This window comes from Thunnus maccoyii, chromosome 16, assembly GCF_910596095.1.
Source record: "Thunnus maccoyii chromosome 16, fThuMac1.1, whole genome shotgun sequence".
In the NCBI taxonomy this organism is placed as follows: domain Eukaryota; kingdom Metazoa; phylum Chordata; class Actinopteri; order Scombriformes; family Scombridae; genus Thunnus; species Thunnus maccoyii.
The window spans coordinates 25,397,573-25,415,332 of NC_056548.1; the positions used below are offsets into that span (position 1 = coordinate 25,397,573).

At 41.3% G+C, this 17,760-nt stretch overlaps 1 protein-coding gene across 2 annotated transcripts in view; it reads left to right on the top strand.

Annotated features, from left to right (window-relative positions):
* Positions 1 to 6,347: 6,347 nt before the first annotated feature.
* The window catches only part of kif6 (kinesin family member 6), a 72,708-nt gene continuing 61,295 nt past the window's right edge, over positions 6,348 to 17,760 (top strand). For both annotated transcript variants that reach the window (XR_006100431.1, XM_042436917.1), the window contains exons 1-5: positions 6,348 to 6,669; positions 10,678 to 10,787; positions 12,428 to 12,502; positions 16,342 to 16,489; positions 16,595 to 16,704. Coding sequence is in view for 1 of the 2 variants with exons in the window: in XM_042436917.1 (XP_042292851.1) it covers positions 6,610 to 6,669; positions 10,678 to 10,787; positions 12,428 to 12,502; positions 16,342 to 16,489; positions 16,595 to 16,704 (503 nt within the window). In the remaining variant the exon portion in view is untranslated. The remainder of the gene's footprint in view (positions 6,670 to 10,677; positions 10,788 to 12,427; positions 12,503 to 16,341; positions 16,490 to 16,594; positions 16,705 to 17,760) is intronic.

Here is a 17,760-nt window from a genome sequence, read left to right on the forward strand (position 1 = left end):
TTAGACAGCAGAGCAAAACATCCCTAAACAAATCATTCAAAATATACAGTACTTCTCAATTTCATATTTCCTTGACTGCTCTTCTTAGTGACAGAAAAACAAACATGCTGACAGATCCAAAAAATTCTAAATGTCACCCTGCCCATGACTTCTTGCTCTTCCCCAAATCCATCCCACAATATTGCTAGTCTTTGAGTCTTGGAGATTCATATACAGTATTTCAGGAATGCAGACTGAAGTCTGATATGCCTCAGCCTAGCAAGCATAACAGAGGGCAGAAGCCTCAGAGAATAACACATAACCAAAGCCCTAAAGAATTCCCTTGGACACAGCTACTGACCAGAAAACTGTGCACTGGAGAGGAAGGCAGAGCTGCTGAAACCCCAGCCTTAAATAGCATGGACGCTGCTGCTGGTAGCTGCCTGAGATAGACATTCAGCACAATGGTTTATGCTGCTTCTGGCCATAACTGAAATTAGATTAAAAGATATATTTATAACATCCTTATGCTGAAAGTGGTGTTAAAGATTCTGTACTGTATATTTTTCTGTTTTTAGACTCACACACTTATACATATGTTAAGCACACACAGACAGGTCATAGAATGTCTACATGTAGGGAGTCAAAAGCAGATAGATTTGAAGTTAAAGCTGCACTAATCAATAATTTGTACTAACTAAATAACTATGTGTAGTGTGAGAGGAGTCATGTGAAGTGATGAAGCTATACAGTCCATTTTAGCATCTTTCAGCTCATTGTTTTGGTTTATTAGCCTGCAACTTTATTGTTTGGGTTTAAGCTTACTGCTCACATAAGTCTCATTTCCAGCAGCAACAGGCCACTGTTAATTAAATTTAAAAAAAAAAAGTCAGATAAAGTTTTAAAAGAGTATCCTTATGCATTTGGGGTGTGCAAACTAATTTTGTACTTGCTGGACTGATTGGATTCAGTTATATGCACCTCAGCTATTTTTATTCTTTGCTGAGTGCATTTTTCTGCTTTCTTAGTTTTTTTTTTTTTTTTTTTTTTACTACTGATTGCATTACTTTGTTGTACATAAAAATAAAGTAAAATAATTATTTCAAGAGTGAGCAAAAGAGAAGATTTGATGTGTTCTGAAAATCCTCCATTTGGCGCTTGGGCAACGTTGGCAAGTGTGAGTAAAGGAACTGAGGAAGTTATTGCTTCCAACATGCTAAAAAATTCAAAAACCAGTGGTGACATGGTAAAAATAAGACGCATTCACCCTACATACAAACCTACATGCATGGGCTTACCCCTGTCGCCACAGCAACCCTAACAGTTATTCACACTGAATGTCACTCTGTTAACATCATTTCTTCACGGAATAGAGCACGTCACCATTTTGGAAATAAACTGGTGGTAAAAAAAAAAAAAAATCAACAGTTTCCCAGGGAGACTCAATATAGCTGTGTAAATGTGGTGTATACAGATGTTACTGAGGCCATGTCACATGTAGAACTAGTGAGAGCTGAGTACGACTGAGGGTGTGGTGACATGTACATCTCTTTGATTGGATTTCTTTATTTGATGGTTATTTGCAATATAAATGGTCTCCAACATGATTTTGCATACTCCATTAGCTGTGTGTGTAAGTAAGCATGTGTGTATGCACATTTCATGTGTGTGATGACACTCTCACTATAACACTGTGTAAGCAAGGTACCATAGCAGCAGAAGCCTCTCTCTAATCGTCCTTTTGGTTAAAGGAGCATCTTGGCATTCTACCACTAAGCCTTTGTGGCCACCCTCAGACAGAACTGGGACAACTCACATACACACAGTAATGCACACACTCACAGAGCAACATATCATCCTATGGAATCTATTTAACCTCAACCACTAAGCCACTGAGAGGCAGCTACTTAACTGAGGCATCATCTTCCCCAACTCTATAATAATGGCCCGGCCAAATCTAAACCGCTCCGTTTGAAAGGAGCGCCAAGATACCGTCGTAAGGGATTGATTAGCCAGGAGCTGTGGTGGGTACAGTGTTTACAGCTCAGTGGACTGGGTGTGTGCACTTTCAAATAATGTTCGCATTTACAGTTCATACCCACGTACGCATGGACAGTAAACAATCACACAAAGATGCAGATAAACACAAATACTCCCACATACATACACATCATGTTTGTGTACACACAGAAGATTGACAGGCTACTGTTTGTGCTGCAAGCAAGCAAGCAGCGGTGAGCACGGTTAATGTCTGTTCCATTATGGTGTATTCACCTGTAGAGACAATTCTGCCTCTTCCTCAATCACGAGAAATACATTCTAATAATACATACTTTCTTTTTCATGTAGTTCAAGGAAGGACTTCGGCCTTGAGCCAGACAGGCTGAAATCCCCTGACAGTGAGCACACCTTTTTGATTAACTGCCAGGCAGTTAGAGACAAAGGTTTTGAATGCTGGCAAAGATAACTGAAAAAACAGGTTTTTTTTTTTTTTTTTTTTTGCACAAGTTGTTTTTGCCTTTAAGGTTCTTCAAGTTTTGAAATGTTCTTGATTGAAGCAAGTAGCCCCAACCTTTATCTGTATCCAGACAAGTCTTTACTGTACTTCAGTCTTTTCAAAGTTAATGAATCACGTATTTGTGTGAATGTGTGTGTGTGTATGCACGCATGCTTGCACATGTCAAAATGTGCAATCGTCATCCACATTGACAATTCCATTGTGACATTTGCATACTTCTTACTGTCACCTGATCTTCCAGTTAACCCAACACAAGAAAGGTGAAAGAAGTTATGTCAGGGAATTATGGGAAAAAGAGAGCCTTAGAGATGGCTGATTATTGCTTCACTTTGTTAAAGGATGGAGGTGGTTGCATGCATGCAAAACTTTAAACAGACAAAAAAAAAAAAGAGTGTTTGTTAGTTATTTGTTCAGAGTAAAAATGTCATGCATCCGGATTTGAAGTTTGTTGCCGTGCGTTGGACTCATGCAGTACAGTTGGTTTCCTCCTTTGGGGTGAAACCACAGCTATGTCAGCTAGAGCTAAAGACAACACATGGACCAAAACAGGATATTAAAAAAAAGAGTTCACAGCTCTCTAACAAGCCCAGTCCAGCCCTTAGTTGGTGTTTACTGCATGCACTTTTCTGTGAAAGTCAAGGAAACGGATTTGTTTTGTGGAAAGTGGACGTGGCTGCTTCCTTCTTGGATCTCATACCCTCTTTTTTTTTTGTTGACAAGGCTGCATTTTGTATGCAAAGGCTCAAACCTGATATCACGTGATATTATCAATATTGTGAAGGATTCTTTCTGATTTTGAATGCCATGGCAATAAAAGTTTCCTCTATTCTATTATATATATATAATGAAGTTTTCCAATACAAAGAAAGAGGAAATAACAGACAACTACTGTGGCATTTTTCATACTTCATGGAAAAATACCTTATTAATAAAACAAGAATAGAAATCACATAGTTTCAGGGGCTATGTAAATTGTCAACATGGTTCCATTTTCCCTTAAAAACTCTGTTGATTATAATAATACCATTGAGTAATATTCCAGATGCAATACTGTCCCCAGCTCCAATGTCCACATGCGCGAGAAATACTTTATTTTGTGTTGCTGGAATGCTTGTGGTTCATACTGCGTAGCTGGTTAAGATATGGGCAGGATTCAGGATGCAGAGGATATGGTTGCCCATGTGACTGAATCCTCTGGTCTACACATAATGACAGCACTCAGACGTTTTGAAGGATTTTCTATGTAAAGCACAGACATCATGTAAGCCCAGTGGAATACCAAAATGTTTTGCAGAAATGATGCCTAAAAACACAGCAAAGAAAAAAGAGATATTTGACTGAGATCATGGAGTGTGTGTGCATTTAGTAACCCGTTAAATAAAACTGAAAAGCATCCGCATTTAGAACATGTGGCACAGAAGACTCTATTGTCTTCAACACCTTTGCTCTTGGCTACAAGGCTCTGCCAGTTGTAGCTTGAAAAGTCGGCTGAGGTAACCCGAAAAAACAGCTTTTACAACCGTAGTTCTATTCACAGGGCTAATTTAGCAAAATGCTCCACAGTATATCTGTCTTAACATGCATCTGGTAACCACCTGCAACACTGTCATCTATTAGATATAATAGATACAATTCATGTGCAAATTTGAAAATGTTTTCAGTATGGTTTGCAACAAAACTGAGTTTTAATCTGACCAGACACAGTGCCAACAAGTGGATATTGATTCAAAATGGCAAAACGATCCCATTCCAGACACAGGAGCACATAAATAAACTATGTCTTCTGAATTCTGACAGTTTAGAAAGTTGAGTTTAGTCAGTTGTTCATACTGTTACCAAAGAACGGTGGGCTTCCAATATGGCTGCCAGAGGGTGTGTTACATCACCTGTAAAAAGGTTGCCTCTTTGAAGTTGTCTCACTGCTCAAGGGTTGTACTAACACAGCTTTTGTTCAGCCATGCGTGGTTAGTAGTACCTGCCTGATGGCTACTTGAAACGAATGACCAGTAGCGCGGTGCACAGCGCTACACACGAGCACCGACATGACGGCAACAGTCCTCTAAAAGGATGCACTTTCCTCTCACAGAGCCCCTGCCCATTGCATAATACAAAATATCCCAAACACACAGTCTAACCTGAAGGAATGCAGGGCTGTATGTTAGACCATTTGGAGCCCATGTGAAACACATCCTATCCAATCAGTTATCCTGACACGATGCTCTTATAAATGCTCATCCCTGTGCGAGTAGAATAACTGTTTAGGTTGTCCTGATAAGGTATGTGTGGAATTTTTACCTAATTTAATAAGTTATGAAAATGTTTTCTTTGTAAACAAGGATAGGTAATAGGGGACACAGTGACAGCAGTGTAGCCCAAGGGCTTAAGTATTTTTGTAGTTAAAGGGTGTATTTATACTACAGAGCCAACCACACTCTTGTATAACGTTACATATTCTTTATAGCAAAAATGGTATATGTTTATCTACATATTTAGACCAGTAACTGCCCGCTAAATGTGTTTTGTGCAGCAGCAATGAACAATCATGGACAACAAGACACACACACACACACACACACACACACACATGCACACAATTCCACTGAAAACAAGGAACCACACAAGAAGTATTTTCTGTGGCACAAAGGAATGTACTGGAACAAACATAATACAGGCTCCTGAATGCCACCATGAAACCACACAGCCTTCCTGGTACGCTGTCTGGTGCGCAGCTTGGGGGTAAGGCCTCCTGGTAGGCTATATTTGAGGGACATCCAGGGTTCAGGTGAAATTCCAGAAACAGCAAGACACACATACAGTGAAACAGGAGACAGGGTCAAAGCCACATCCCTTCCCCCCACCCTCCCAAACACAAGACATATGGTTCTGTGTAAAATCAGCTGATAAGTAAATTTGTGTTTCTTATGAGTTTTGTATGAGAGAACTCGTGTTGTGATTTTTCCTGGTGGATTCCTATATAAGGTGCTGTACTTTTAACCCTTCTAATGTTCTTAGCAAGCGCCATACTGTGCTGGTATGTAGTGGCATAAATCAACCTCGCAAAGTAAACTTCATCCAACAAATTGCCCATAAAGCTATACATCAGCAGGTGCAATGCGGTGTGTTCGTGAATGTGTGCATGTGTGTGTGTGAGCTTGTGACTGAATCTAAACTCACCAGGACTGTAAAGGACTCTGTTGCATTCCACAGGGTATATATTTTCACCCCCTCTTAGCCCTGCTTCATGCACGCAACATACACGCACACAAAAATCATGCAGTCTGGTCCCTCTCATTTCTCATTTTAACACAATCGGGTTTCTCTAATCTTTCCTTTTCAAAACACAGAACTTTGGCTTGTGGTGGATCAAAGCGAAGCTGGTTTCATGCTATGATTTGCTGCTACTTTTCTGTATTTTGCTCAGGTTTTTATGCGACACCTGTGCTACCTACCTACATGATTACCACATGAATTACAATTCCCATTTCCTTTTCCTTGGTACTGATCTATAACTGTCAATCCTGGCAGTTGTAGTCGCACCTATTTACATTATGAGTAACTGTTATATCGGCCTGATGTGTGAGGAGTGCCTACAGTACTGAATACACTCCTGTCAATATGCCCACTGAATGAGTCACTGAACTTGTGGTGAACTTTTGTCTTGAATATACAAAACACCTGCTTAGTACAGAACAATAAACATCAGAGGAAGTAGAACAGCTATAAATCTCTGTTTTATTTTTACTTCTGACAATGTGTTTAATGTTATTCACATGCTCCCTCCTACACACACGCACACACGCGCACACACACGCACACATACACTTCCCTGACCATCTCTGAACTAGCTCTGACTCACACTATCAGGCATTTGGGGAAAAAACAAAAAGATCACGGACGTGATGGTTGATTCAGTCCGAGGAGTCATCTTCAACAGCACAGACGATCTTTGTCATTACTCCCCACCGTGACCGTCGTCACTTAGCAACCAGCTACAACAAACCAGAGAGCACGGTGCTTAATGCAAACGTTAGCCAGCGAGCTAGCCAGCTAGGGTACCATATCTATGTGTGTACAGACCAACCAGGTTGAAGAGTTTATGTTTTAGGAGGAAAATGGTGAAACAGACAATACAGATATTTGCTCGCATTAAACCCACTAAGAAAACTACTGCGGTAAGTGGACAACTAAATACAACTCTTAGCTAAACACAGGTTAGAGAATATAAAAAAAATTCTCAATGTTAGCGTTATATTAACGCAAAGGAGGCCTCTCTAAATAGGAGACATGCTGGTCTATATTCACGTTATATTAATTATCCCAGTTCAGTTCGACTATTATCAAAAAACCAATAGTTTTAAACTGTTAAAAACACACCTGTCTGGACATAGAAGCTACTGCTCAAGTTGTGTAACATGTAACGTTAACGTGCCACATTTTCTACTCCGGGACTTTTTCACTGTAGACATTTTGACTTGTCATAGCAGGAAAAACACAGGTGTAACTAATAACTTTAATGACAGCTCCATTCCATTAAGTCTCCCAATGAATCATTCAAGTGAACTAGCATACCCAACACAGTGTCAGAGCCCAGAAGCTGACGTACATACATACATGGAATGCAATCGTTATGATTTTAATTACCCCCTACTCCAGCTATGACATGTCAACATGTCTGCTGTGAAAAAAAAGGTCTACTCTGTCACTAACTCCAGCCTGAAAACTCAGAAACACAGTACCATACTTTATTTATCACTACTCCCCCCCCCCATTATCCATCACTTGTTACATGGGGGTTTGAAGGCAACATTTTTGAGTTTAACTTGCTAAATTTTGTGCTGATGCTCAGTATATTTAAATGTCAAGTCAAGTCAATTTTATTTGTATAGCCCAGTATCACAAATTTACCTCAGGGGGCTTTACAGTCTGTGCAGCAATACAATATTCTCTGTCCTTAGACCTTCAACTTGAATAAGAAAAAAACTTCCGAAGAATCCCTTTAACAGGGAAAAAAATGGAAGAAACCTCAGGAAGAGCAACAGAGGAGGGATCCCTCTCCCAGGAGGCACAGACATGCAATTGATGTGTGTGCAGCATAGAACACAAGTCTAAGGAAATAGAGCATGGACAAACAGGATGACAACGTTTAAAAAATATAATGGATTTATAATATAGGCCTATATGAAGAATGTGATCAAGTATAACTCCTTTTGTAAACCAAACAGTCCAGATATTAAAAGTTTTTATTGTTTTCCCAGTAGTTTTATTTCTGGTACTATGGTGGGACCTTTTCAGGCCCTACAGGACATTGAAGTTGTAAGAATTATATGGAGTTATTATTATAACAAAGGTTCAGGAACAAGACCACTCCCCTCTCTCTCACTAATTCAATCATCCGTGCATACCTATATAAGCGTGTCCAACCTCTTTCTCTCCCGTTCGTCTCAGTTCTCACGCTACCTACAACACGCTTGCATCGCAAACGCTTACCTCCCGCCCGTACTCTGTGATCCACGTTCCTTGGCAACATACCGCCCACGACTAGATCCAGCAGTACCAACGTGATATCTCCTTCACCACCACATCCACATGGAACCCTTCTCCTCCAGACGCTGCGCTTCTGATCAGTTGGGATCCAGATGCTCCACACGCATCTACGCAATGGCCCACTCGGACATGGCTCTTTTCCAAACGATGAACATCTTCAACCGAGTGTTTGCTCACCTCCGGCGAGCTCTCAAGGAGACGGTCGTCCCACTCCTATGAAACGATGATAAAGACAAACTTTCCAACTCTATGCAGACTCTACTTCCATCAACTCTCTCGCCGGTAGCTCAAATCCTCCCGCTCTTCTGGGTTCATTGTCCGCCGCCGGGACCACCACCAGCACCACCTGTACGCCACACGTCAATGACTACACGACGCAGCCAACTGCTTCAGCCCTCTCGTAGGGCCAGGTCGTATCTTCCTCTGTGCCTGCTCGTCTTTTCTCTCATCCCCGTGTCCACAGGCTGCACAATCAACCCCTGCACATACATCCCCTCATCCTTTCCTCTTCCCTTCCTTCAGCTGCAGCTACCTCTACACTTTCGGCTCCACCCGCCCCTGCAGCTCTTTTCTTCTCTTTCTTTCCATAGCCACTACTGGTCCTGCTGTTGCCTCAGCCACAGTCGCACCAAGCCACGGTGCTCCCGCTACTGGACCCACTCCATTTTCTCCTGTTCTATCCTTAGCACCAGACTCAGATTCCCACCTGAAAGCCGGTCCCTCCATTTTCAGCTTCCATGCCTCCCACGGTCTTTCGTTCCCTTCACTCAACATCCTGACCCTCTCCTGCTTCACCACCTTCGCCCGTTCCAGTCTACACCAGCCAAACTAACGTCTCCATAACACTGTCCTCAGAGGCACCATACCTAGCCTTGTTTCACGCACACTTCGGCATGTTATCTGTAAGTCTTAACCACATCTTATGCCAAACCTTCGCCCCTCACTTCAGACTTCCTGGCCTACTACCAAACTCTCCGCACAGGCAACCTGTCTCCCCTCATCAACAAAGTCAGTCCACATTCCTAACTTTACTCTGGCCAGTTCTTCCATAGTGGAGCTGCTTCAACCGCTTCCAAATAAGAAATCCCAGACCACCTGTTAAAATTAAATAAATAAAATTCTCGACCGCTAGTCTTCCCAAGATTCCATACCTACCTCAGCGACATTCAAAGAGCCCGTTTTCACTTAGTCCAATGAAGTTGACTTTGGGGGATGATGAAGCAGAAAGCTCATCGAGACATGTTCCCCACCCTGAGTCTCGACCCCCGGGTTCCTAGACGCTCCAGCCCACCATACACTATCCTCATCCAATCCTGAACCCTCTGGACGATCCAAATAAATCTGCTTTTTATACCGTTCAAATGGCGTGGTCTTTGTTAGTGAATTAAACTGCATAAGAATCAGTTCAAGAAAATGCTTCACACTGACAACCAGTGCAGTGTCATCCATACAATAAATATATTGTAATAACCCTAACTCTATGCCCAACCTGTTACAGTCATCAAGGTAAAACATACTGAACCAGAGTTTTTTTTATTTCAGACTGATGTCAAACTGTGGCAAACTTATACAGCAATATCAACCATCCTACTAGTAGCTGTTTTCAAATGAAGGGCACACACACACACACACTAATGTTCACCAACTATCAGATAAGGACAGAGTTTATTGGACACACGTGTAAAAAAAAAAAAAAAAAAGTCAGTTTCCATCAGGAGTGCCCGTGGCACAGTACTCTCTTCTCCCTGAAGCCCAGTTTATTGTCTGACCACAGCAGCTGATGGAAGGAATAATCAAATTACACTGAGGGTTTCTGTGGCACTTTAACCTGAACTGACAATATCCAGCAAAATAAAATGAGCACAGCCTCCTCCTTGGGGCTTTTTGAGGTTCTGCACATGTCCGTGTGAAGACAACAGAAGAACAGTGGTGGTCAGGAGGCAATACTGCAGGCAGGGTGACAGTGAAAAACAATCCAATCATTTAGATCTTATCTTTTATTCCTGAAACCCTGGGGACTTGTAATTGCATCAGTGTCCATTGGAAACATATGCCAGAACATATGTTGGAGCTCAAAAACAGAGGGTGGGGGTGTTCAGATTGACCCGGCCAACCTCACTTTAGCTGCCATCCACTGCCTGAGCTCAATCTATATCGGTTTAATGTCCTACAGTTTTTCTTGTGTCCCCTGAGGCAGCTTTGGCTTTACTGAGCGGAGGTGAATTTGCAGTGCTTGCCTACACTGTATGCCTATTATGATTGCTTGTTCAGTTCTATTGCTTTCCACAGGATATATGCTTCATAAATTCCATCTTTCATTTTGGGGCTTGCAGTACCCAAACCACAAGCAGCCTAACTTATATTTTAGACCTAACTTGGTTTATTGTCTTTGTGTTTAAGTTGGGCTGCATGTAGGGTACCACATACTATAACAGCGCACACATCACAGAACATATAGTAGACTACTGTTTCAAAACAGTAAGTAGATCGATGTGCCTATGTGGCTACTCAAAAACTTCCCAAATATTCTTATGTGATTGATCAGCCACCCAGACTTATCAGCCTTCTACCTTGTCCATGAGGTGATAAGCAGCAGCCTGTAGGCCTTACTCTACTGTTGTCTCTGGCTCCCTCAGGTGTACTCTGTGGACAATGAGGAGCAGACAGGTGCCTGTCTGGAGTTTGTGGTGCCCAGGGACCTAGCTGATGGCTTTATTAACAACAAGAGGGAGTGCTACAAGTTCAGGTGAAGTGTCTGAGAGCTGAATTTGCTTAATTTCCTAAATAAGACCAACTCATTTGTTAAAAGTACATACAACTGGTGGAGTCTTGGAGACATTCAAGCCTTTGCCAAACGAGTTCACACAATGCTGATAAAGTCTATCACCACCAGATAAATCTCTGTATTTCACATTATATAGAGTTTTTAATCTGGTGTTGGGTTTGACATTCCCGCACTGGCCGGATGAATGCATGAATGCAGACTTCTGCTGGCCAAGCTGGCTAACTTCCGGTTAACTCTCTGCTAACTTGAAGGGAGATAAAATAATTTATTCATGCAGCTCTTCTAGACTTTCCAAATGTTATTGGACTGAATGGATCTAATTCTAATACTGAAATGAGTCATTTCGCGGGGGTTGTGTGACTTTCGAAACAGTGTATCCACTGTTTTTGTAATTACTGTAACTGCCAGAAAGGGGGGATAAAAGTCCTGCACTCCAGCTTCAAACTAACCTTTTCAGAGCTGCTTTTAATGTTTGATTTAACCCCCTGTGCTACCTTGTCCCTTTAGTGTGTTTTTAATTTTTTTAACTGTTTTGTGTAAAGCATCTTTAGTTATCTTGAAAAGCACTTGATAAAGAAAATGTATTATTGTTGTTGTTGTTATTATTATTGTTATAATTGTTGTTATCATTATTATTATTTGCTGTTCTAAATACCTTAGCAGGGTTCTCTTCTTGAGAACAATATCTGCTCTATTTTGTCTTATAAATGTAACAGCAGCAGTTTACTCATTAAAATGATGAAATGATTAATATTACAACATTCTTTGTAACTGCATGCAGGCTACATGTAATGAGTTCATTTTGCCAGTATGATTGGCTAATGTCTTTAGCAAGTGCAAAACATCAAAACAATAACCACCTCTTATGTTGATTGGGAAATCTTGTGGATTACCTCTGCTCTTGATTTCACATAGGCTTTAGGTTATAATCAGAGTGGTGTAACTTGTAAAAAAGTTAGAATGAATTAAGATAACATATAACACAGTGAGAGGTGTGTTGCCCACCAGAATTTAAGCCCTCTAGGTTGCATAAGAACTTTACCCATGAATAATTCATCCACCAGTTGTGTCATTGCGGAGCCAGAACATCTGTTTAACGCTGGCGGTGAAAGCTGCAGCCTTATATACCCTCTGGGCAGGGCCCATGCCACGCTTCCAAGCCCTAAATTCACAGTTAGGGAGTCAGGCAGCAGTGGACACTGCAGGCCTTTGAAAACCACAGAGTCTTATTATAGCCTGTGGAGGTTCCCTTGTGCCCTTATAGAAATAAAATTTCCACATTTAACAATCTTCCTGGGCGGATTCCTCTCACATCTCTCTCATCTTTCTGTGGGATAAAACATGATGGTTTGAGACTGCTTTAAAAAACAGAATGACTAAACGCCTCTTCATGCACTTGGGAAATTAAATAGATGGCTTTTTGTGCTTATTCAGTACTGCCAAGTGTGACTGTGTTGAGCCCTGGATGTTCGAGATAAACCAGCAACATAAATTTTCATGTCATGCTAGTAGTAAACTAAACAATAGATCTGTGTTTTAACTTGTCTTCTGTCCAAATGTGTCATGGTGTTAATGTCTTTGTTCTTGTTACTTTTGTTCAGGTTCCAAAACGTGTTTGATCAAGCAGCCAAACAAGAGGACATATTTGAAACTGTTGCTAAACCAGTTGCAGACAGGTAAAATCTTATTGACATTGTACTTTACCAAATGGCAAAATAATATCAATCAAAATAATTTGAAAGTTCATGTAATTTCTTTAAAAGCTTTTGTCAACCTTTGAAACTACAGCCTTTTTTAAATCCCATTCACAAATCACAAAATTGAAAAGTTGACCACCTGTGCCCGGCAGTGCTCATCTCTCCATGTTGTGGTCGGGCCACACAGGATTTAGCCAGCCTTGTTGACAGGAAGTCAGTAAAGCTCAACTTTCTTTAAGATGGAAATAGAGGGTGTCTGTGATTTTTGGCGTGCTTTACATACTTAAACCACTAAGTGGACTGAGCTGGCAGGCAGGATGGCACACTCTGCCATCGTGAGTGTTAGAACATTTTCAAGCCACAACACAGAGCCATATTATGAGCTGTTGTTTAATATGTCATGTCATGCAAAGAGAACCACATACATTAGACTAACTTGCTGAAAAATCTTCCCCTTGAGATCACTTATTTGTTAATACTGTTTAATTTATTAGAAATAGTTCACCAGGGCCTGTTTTAAATGTAAAATGTTAAACATAGTTTAAAGGGTAGTTACAATAGAACCATATGTACATGAAATTAGCTTCAAATGGTAAATTCTTTGTTAACCATGACATCAGCAGGATTGTTTCTTAATGATGTTTCTTCACCTCTAAGCTTACTCTACACCCAATGTTCTCTCCATTTCAACAAAGGACTGACAGAGCTTTACCCCCTGCCTAGATGTTAGTCTAAATCATGACTAGTTTCTCCAAAAAGGAAAACAGCCAAGAGGAGAATTTACTTGGAATTTCCTGTGATCAAATGTTAGTTGTGTTGTTGTTATGTGAACAAGGTTCTTCCTCTTCTCCTCGCCAAACTCTGTCCTCCTGGCTCAATTTAGCCCCTCCATCTCATCGTCTCAGCATTCCACCCCAGTCTTTTTAGTCACAGCGGTCTATTTTTGGAATCCTGCAAGTGCTTTGCATTATCTTTGCTATTAGTAGACATATAAACAACATGGTGAGACGTCTGGATTGGCTGACTAAGGACTTGGATGTATTTGACCTGACTCATAGGGGTTCAGTGACTCGGTTATTAGGTTGCCCTCCCCAGCTAACCTTTTAACAGTTTCCCCTTTGTTGTCACAGATGGTAAACATAAGGTTAGAAAGTTTCAGTCATAATCTCGCCATGTCAATTTCAGCTTGGCGTCTTCTACTCTTTGATATGACTATGATGTCAGCAGGCAACATCATGTCTAGCCATGACGAATCTGTCTCCGCTATCAGACATTTCTTAGTCAACTGCCAGCTCCTTGACCTTCTGCAAGATGCCCGTTGACACACTGAATGTTCTCAATTCCACAATGTTTTAACCTTTTAAATCCAGCCGTCAACTAAAACACAGTGAGTAGAGAGAAAAATTCTGCCTGTTCAGCCCCCATTTCCTATTGGAATACGTCGCCTTCAAAGACAATCACAGGAAAAGGCTAAGACTTAGGCTTCATATCCTTGCCACAAAAGGTGTTGAAAGAGATTACGAAAGGCACTTATCCATAGACATAGCTATGTGGAAACCCCGTTAGTGTGTTGATAGCCATGTAGCTTATGTTGATATTGACACAGTACCAGTTCCAGAAGCATGTCTGGTCACAGTAATCACAAACAGAATCAAATTTGGACTGACAGCATGTTTTTTACTAAAGGCCCTGTAGTCAGGGAAACATTTATTCAGGTTTAGTCAGCAGGAGTCACTTTGAATCGCAGCGTTTTCGCTGTCACCGCACTAAAACTCACAGTTTCATGCACACAGGCGCCTATCATCTAAACTAGCAATAACTGTCATGTTGTTGTTTTGGTTGGTACTCTCTCATAGTTGGCGCACTTCAAGTTAAGCCAAAAGCTCTAACGCGTTTACTTGCGCACTAGTCTCTGTCTCTGCTGTGGTGTAACCGAAACCAGTCATTTTAACCCCAACACAGTAGTTTGAAAACAAACCAGCATTAATAGCTTCAGGAGAGGAAGAGCCAGCGTAATGATGTTGGGCTGGCAAGGCAAACTTTCTATTTGCATTGTAATCCCATTTCACATGGCCGTGAAACCTGCGGCCCGAGTTCAAAGAAAAACGGGGGTCTGTTCACTTTTATCCATAACCGTATTAGCTCGAAAAAATTGGACACGCTACTTCTAATAAAAAGAGCAGGAAGAACAGCGATCTTCTGGATGACACATTGCCAATCTCCAGGAAAGCTGAGGTGTAAACAGGAACAAGCATTGGGAAACGCCCAAGCCTCAGTGGCAGAGTCCAGGCCGCATCATTAGCACTGACTTTAAACTAAACACTGTGCCTGTGTCTTTTCTCCCCGCTGCCAATCACTGCCATGACTCACGCTAGATTAAATGGTCGCCCAATGGCCGTCCAAGTCAGACTAACCAACCACCATTCTCATGAGTGGACGTAGTTTTTTATATAAACTGACATGAAGTTTTTTCCCTTCCCCTTCTCATGCAGGGTGTGGAACAAGAGCAGCACACAGGAAGGGAAACCCACACACTGCTCAAATACTGGGTTGGCAATTCCATTAGAATAAGCGAGAGGTTTAAGTTCGTTTATAATTCATCTTGAAAAATATAGTGTCGAGATATCCTTTTCCTTTGCAATTGGCAACTTGGAAAGCACTGAGTTTATCCTCACCTTTGATCTAGGCTCATGTGTCAGAGGCCCCTCTGTCATTTTACTATTTCTTCCTGGTTTGTTTCCAAAACTACCGAAAAGAGCCTTTTTATCCCAATTTTTTCTACCTCGTATGAGTACCATCAATTCAGATGTTCATTTCATTCAAACAGAACTAGATACCATTGGTTTCCATGGCCCTGTGCACGTGCACTAGGACAGTTCAGTGCCAAACCAAAATTTACCGGGCCCTGCCTAGTTGAACGGGTCTGGGCCCTTTCCTTCACTCATACTCCGAGACATTCCTCCCTCAACGGCAGATGTCTGTCGCCATAGCAGTTCTCCACTCACTGCCATCTTTTCCTGTGGATTTAGAGTGTCACATTCAATTCACTCAGACTTTTGGTGTCTGCTTTGGGGTATATTTGACAGTCTCTTTCACTCTTGCAAATTAAGATGGTGATGTCATAGGAGGCGCATATGGTTACATTAGCATAAAAAACAGATGCATTCTGTATTTTGCAAGTCATCACCTGCTCTTGTCATTGATGCTGGGTCTTTAGGAAACAGTAGTTACTGAATGTTCCTGAAATTTCTAAGGGCATTAGCTCAGGATACCATACGTTCGGCTAGTTAACTACAGTATCAGTCAAAAGTTTGGACACACACTCTCATTCAAGTGAATGGGAAGGTATGTGTCCAAACATTTGACTGGCACTATACATCAGTGTATTTGCCAATACTCTCACTCTCACCTGAAAAAGTAACAATTTGAACAAACCCCTCATAAGTATTGTTACATTCTTGGAAATGGAGGAAATCACACAAGTAAACCAAAGAAAATGTTCATAAGAAGAGCTTGAGTAAAGCAGGGTTACATCAGAGGAAAACTAGATATAACAAATAGGTATTTTAACATTGTGAATTTCCTTTACTGATGAGATTACAGTAGATACTTGAGCTCATATTCCCAATGGTCGAACATTGATCTTAGCCTAAGGCTCTCATTTTGAAAGGTTTTGTAAATACACAGTAGACCTTTGTGCTTATTAGATATGTTTGCCTTTACATTAATTAATCAATCACAAAGTTCAACTTAACCGCAATGACCAAGCTCAGAAGGGTTTCTCTGTATCCATTGTGTGTGTGTGTGTGTCTCTGCAGTGTATTGGCGGGCTATAATGGCACCATTTTTGCCTATGGTCAGACGGGCAGTGGGAAGACCTTCACCATCACAGGTGGGGCCGAGCGTTACAGTGATCGTGGAATTGTTCCTCGCACACTGTCTTATCTGTACGAATGCTTCGGCAAGGTCAGCACATTATTATTATTTATTATTATGTCAAAAAACCTTCCTTCGATTTTCATTTTCATGTGCCTCAATCAACTTTGAACATAGTATGTTTTTTCTCCACAGGACAGCAGTATAGTGTATACTACCCACATCTCCTACCTGGAGGTCTACAACGAGGTGGGATATGACCTTCTAGATCCCCGACAAGAAGCATCTCGACTGGAGGACCTACCGTCAGTGTTGCTTTTCTTAACTTAGTGATGTCTACATCAAGTTACATTTTACAATGTGGACTATTAGGCTTGTCCATCTTAGTGTGTATTCCTATCCTTGAAGATAACTCATGAACGATTGGTAAACTTATTTTAAAGTTGAAAAGACAGATAACCACTAGTTCCATTATTCTCCGAAGCACTTGTGGGTTTAGCTGAGCCTTATTCCTGAACAGCCATTTGTCAGCCTGGGCTGGAGTCACTGTGTGGTGAAATATGGAGACTCTAGTATTTACCACCCCACTACGAACTGCCAACTGACATAATGAGACTGTGGGACAGCAATGGATGCGGTCAACCTGGTGGCAGACGCTGCCACTGGAGTGGAGAGCAAGAGGGTCATGTGGAGAAATAGTTTTTCATAGCCAGTTGCTGCTGCTGCTGCTGCTGCTAGTCTGAGGGACTTTCTTTCTGGAGTACAGCTGTCTCCCTTTCATGCATTCCTTGTTCTCTTTTGCTGCTTTCCTTTCTGACTTGTTCTTGTTTCTGCAACTGTCTCTTTTTCTCACTGTTCATCCTTCTTTCTTTTTTCTTTGTTTGTTTTTTATTCTTATAAATTCCATCTGTCTGGAGGTTTGTCTGTCTATGATCTTATTTTTCCTTTTTTTTTTTCTTTTTTTTGCCTTTTTTGTCATACTCAATACTTCCATATTCATCTCAAAGTAGACTTTGGACTTCCAGGCGCGACATTGTCTTGGTACATCATTTTGGTGTTTGTCTTGTATTTCCTTGTACCAGTTCCATTTAAGGCTCCTCTCTCCTTTCGTAGAGGATTCTGTTCAAAGTTTAGATACCCACAAATCACAGTCTTCTGGAAATAGACAGTGCCCGTTGTTAACCATGCTGTGGCCACACTTGCTGATTCAAGGAGAAGCTGTGGCACTGACAAATTTCTCTCTTTAACTGTTGGTCTGCTTCTCTCTTTCACTGCCTACCCGTTCTCTTCTTTCTTTCAGTCCTTTTCTTCTTGTTTACTTTTTCTTCTCTCCATCTGTACATTATTTCCACCATCCATCC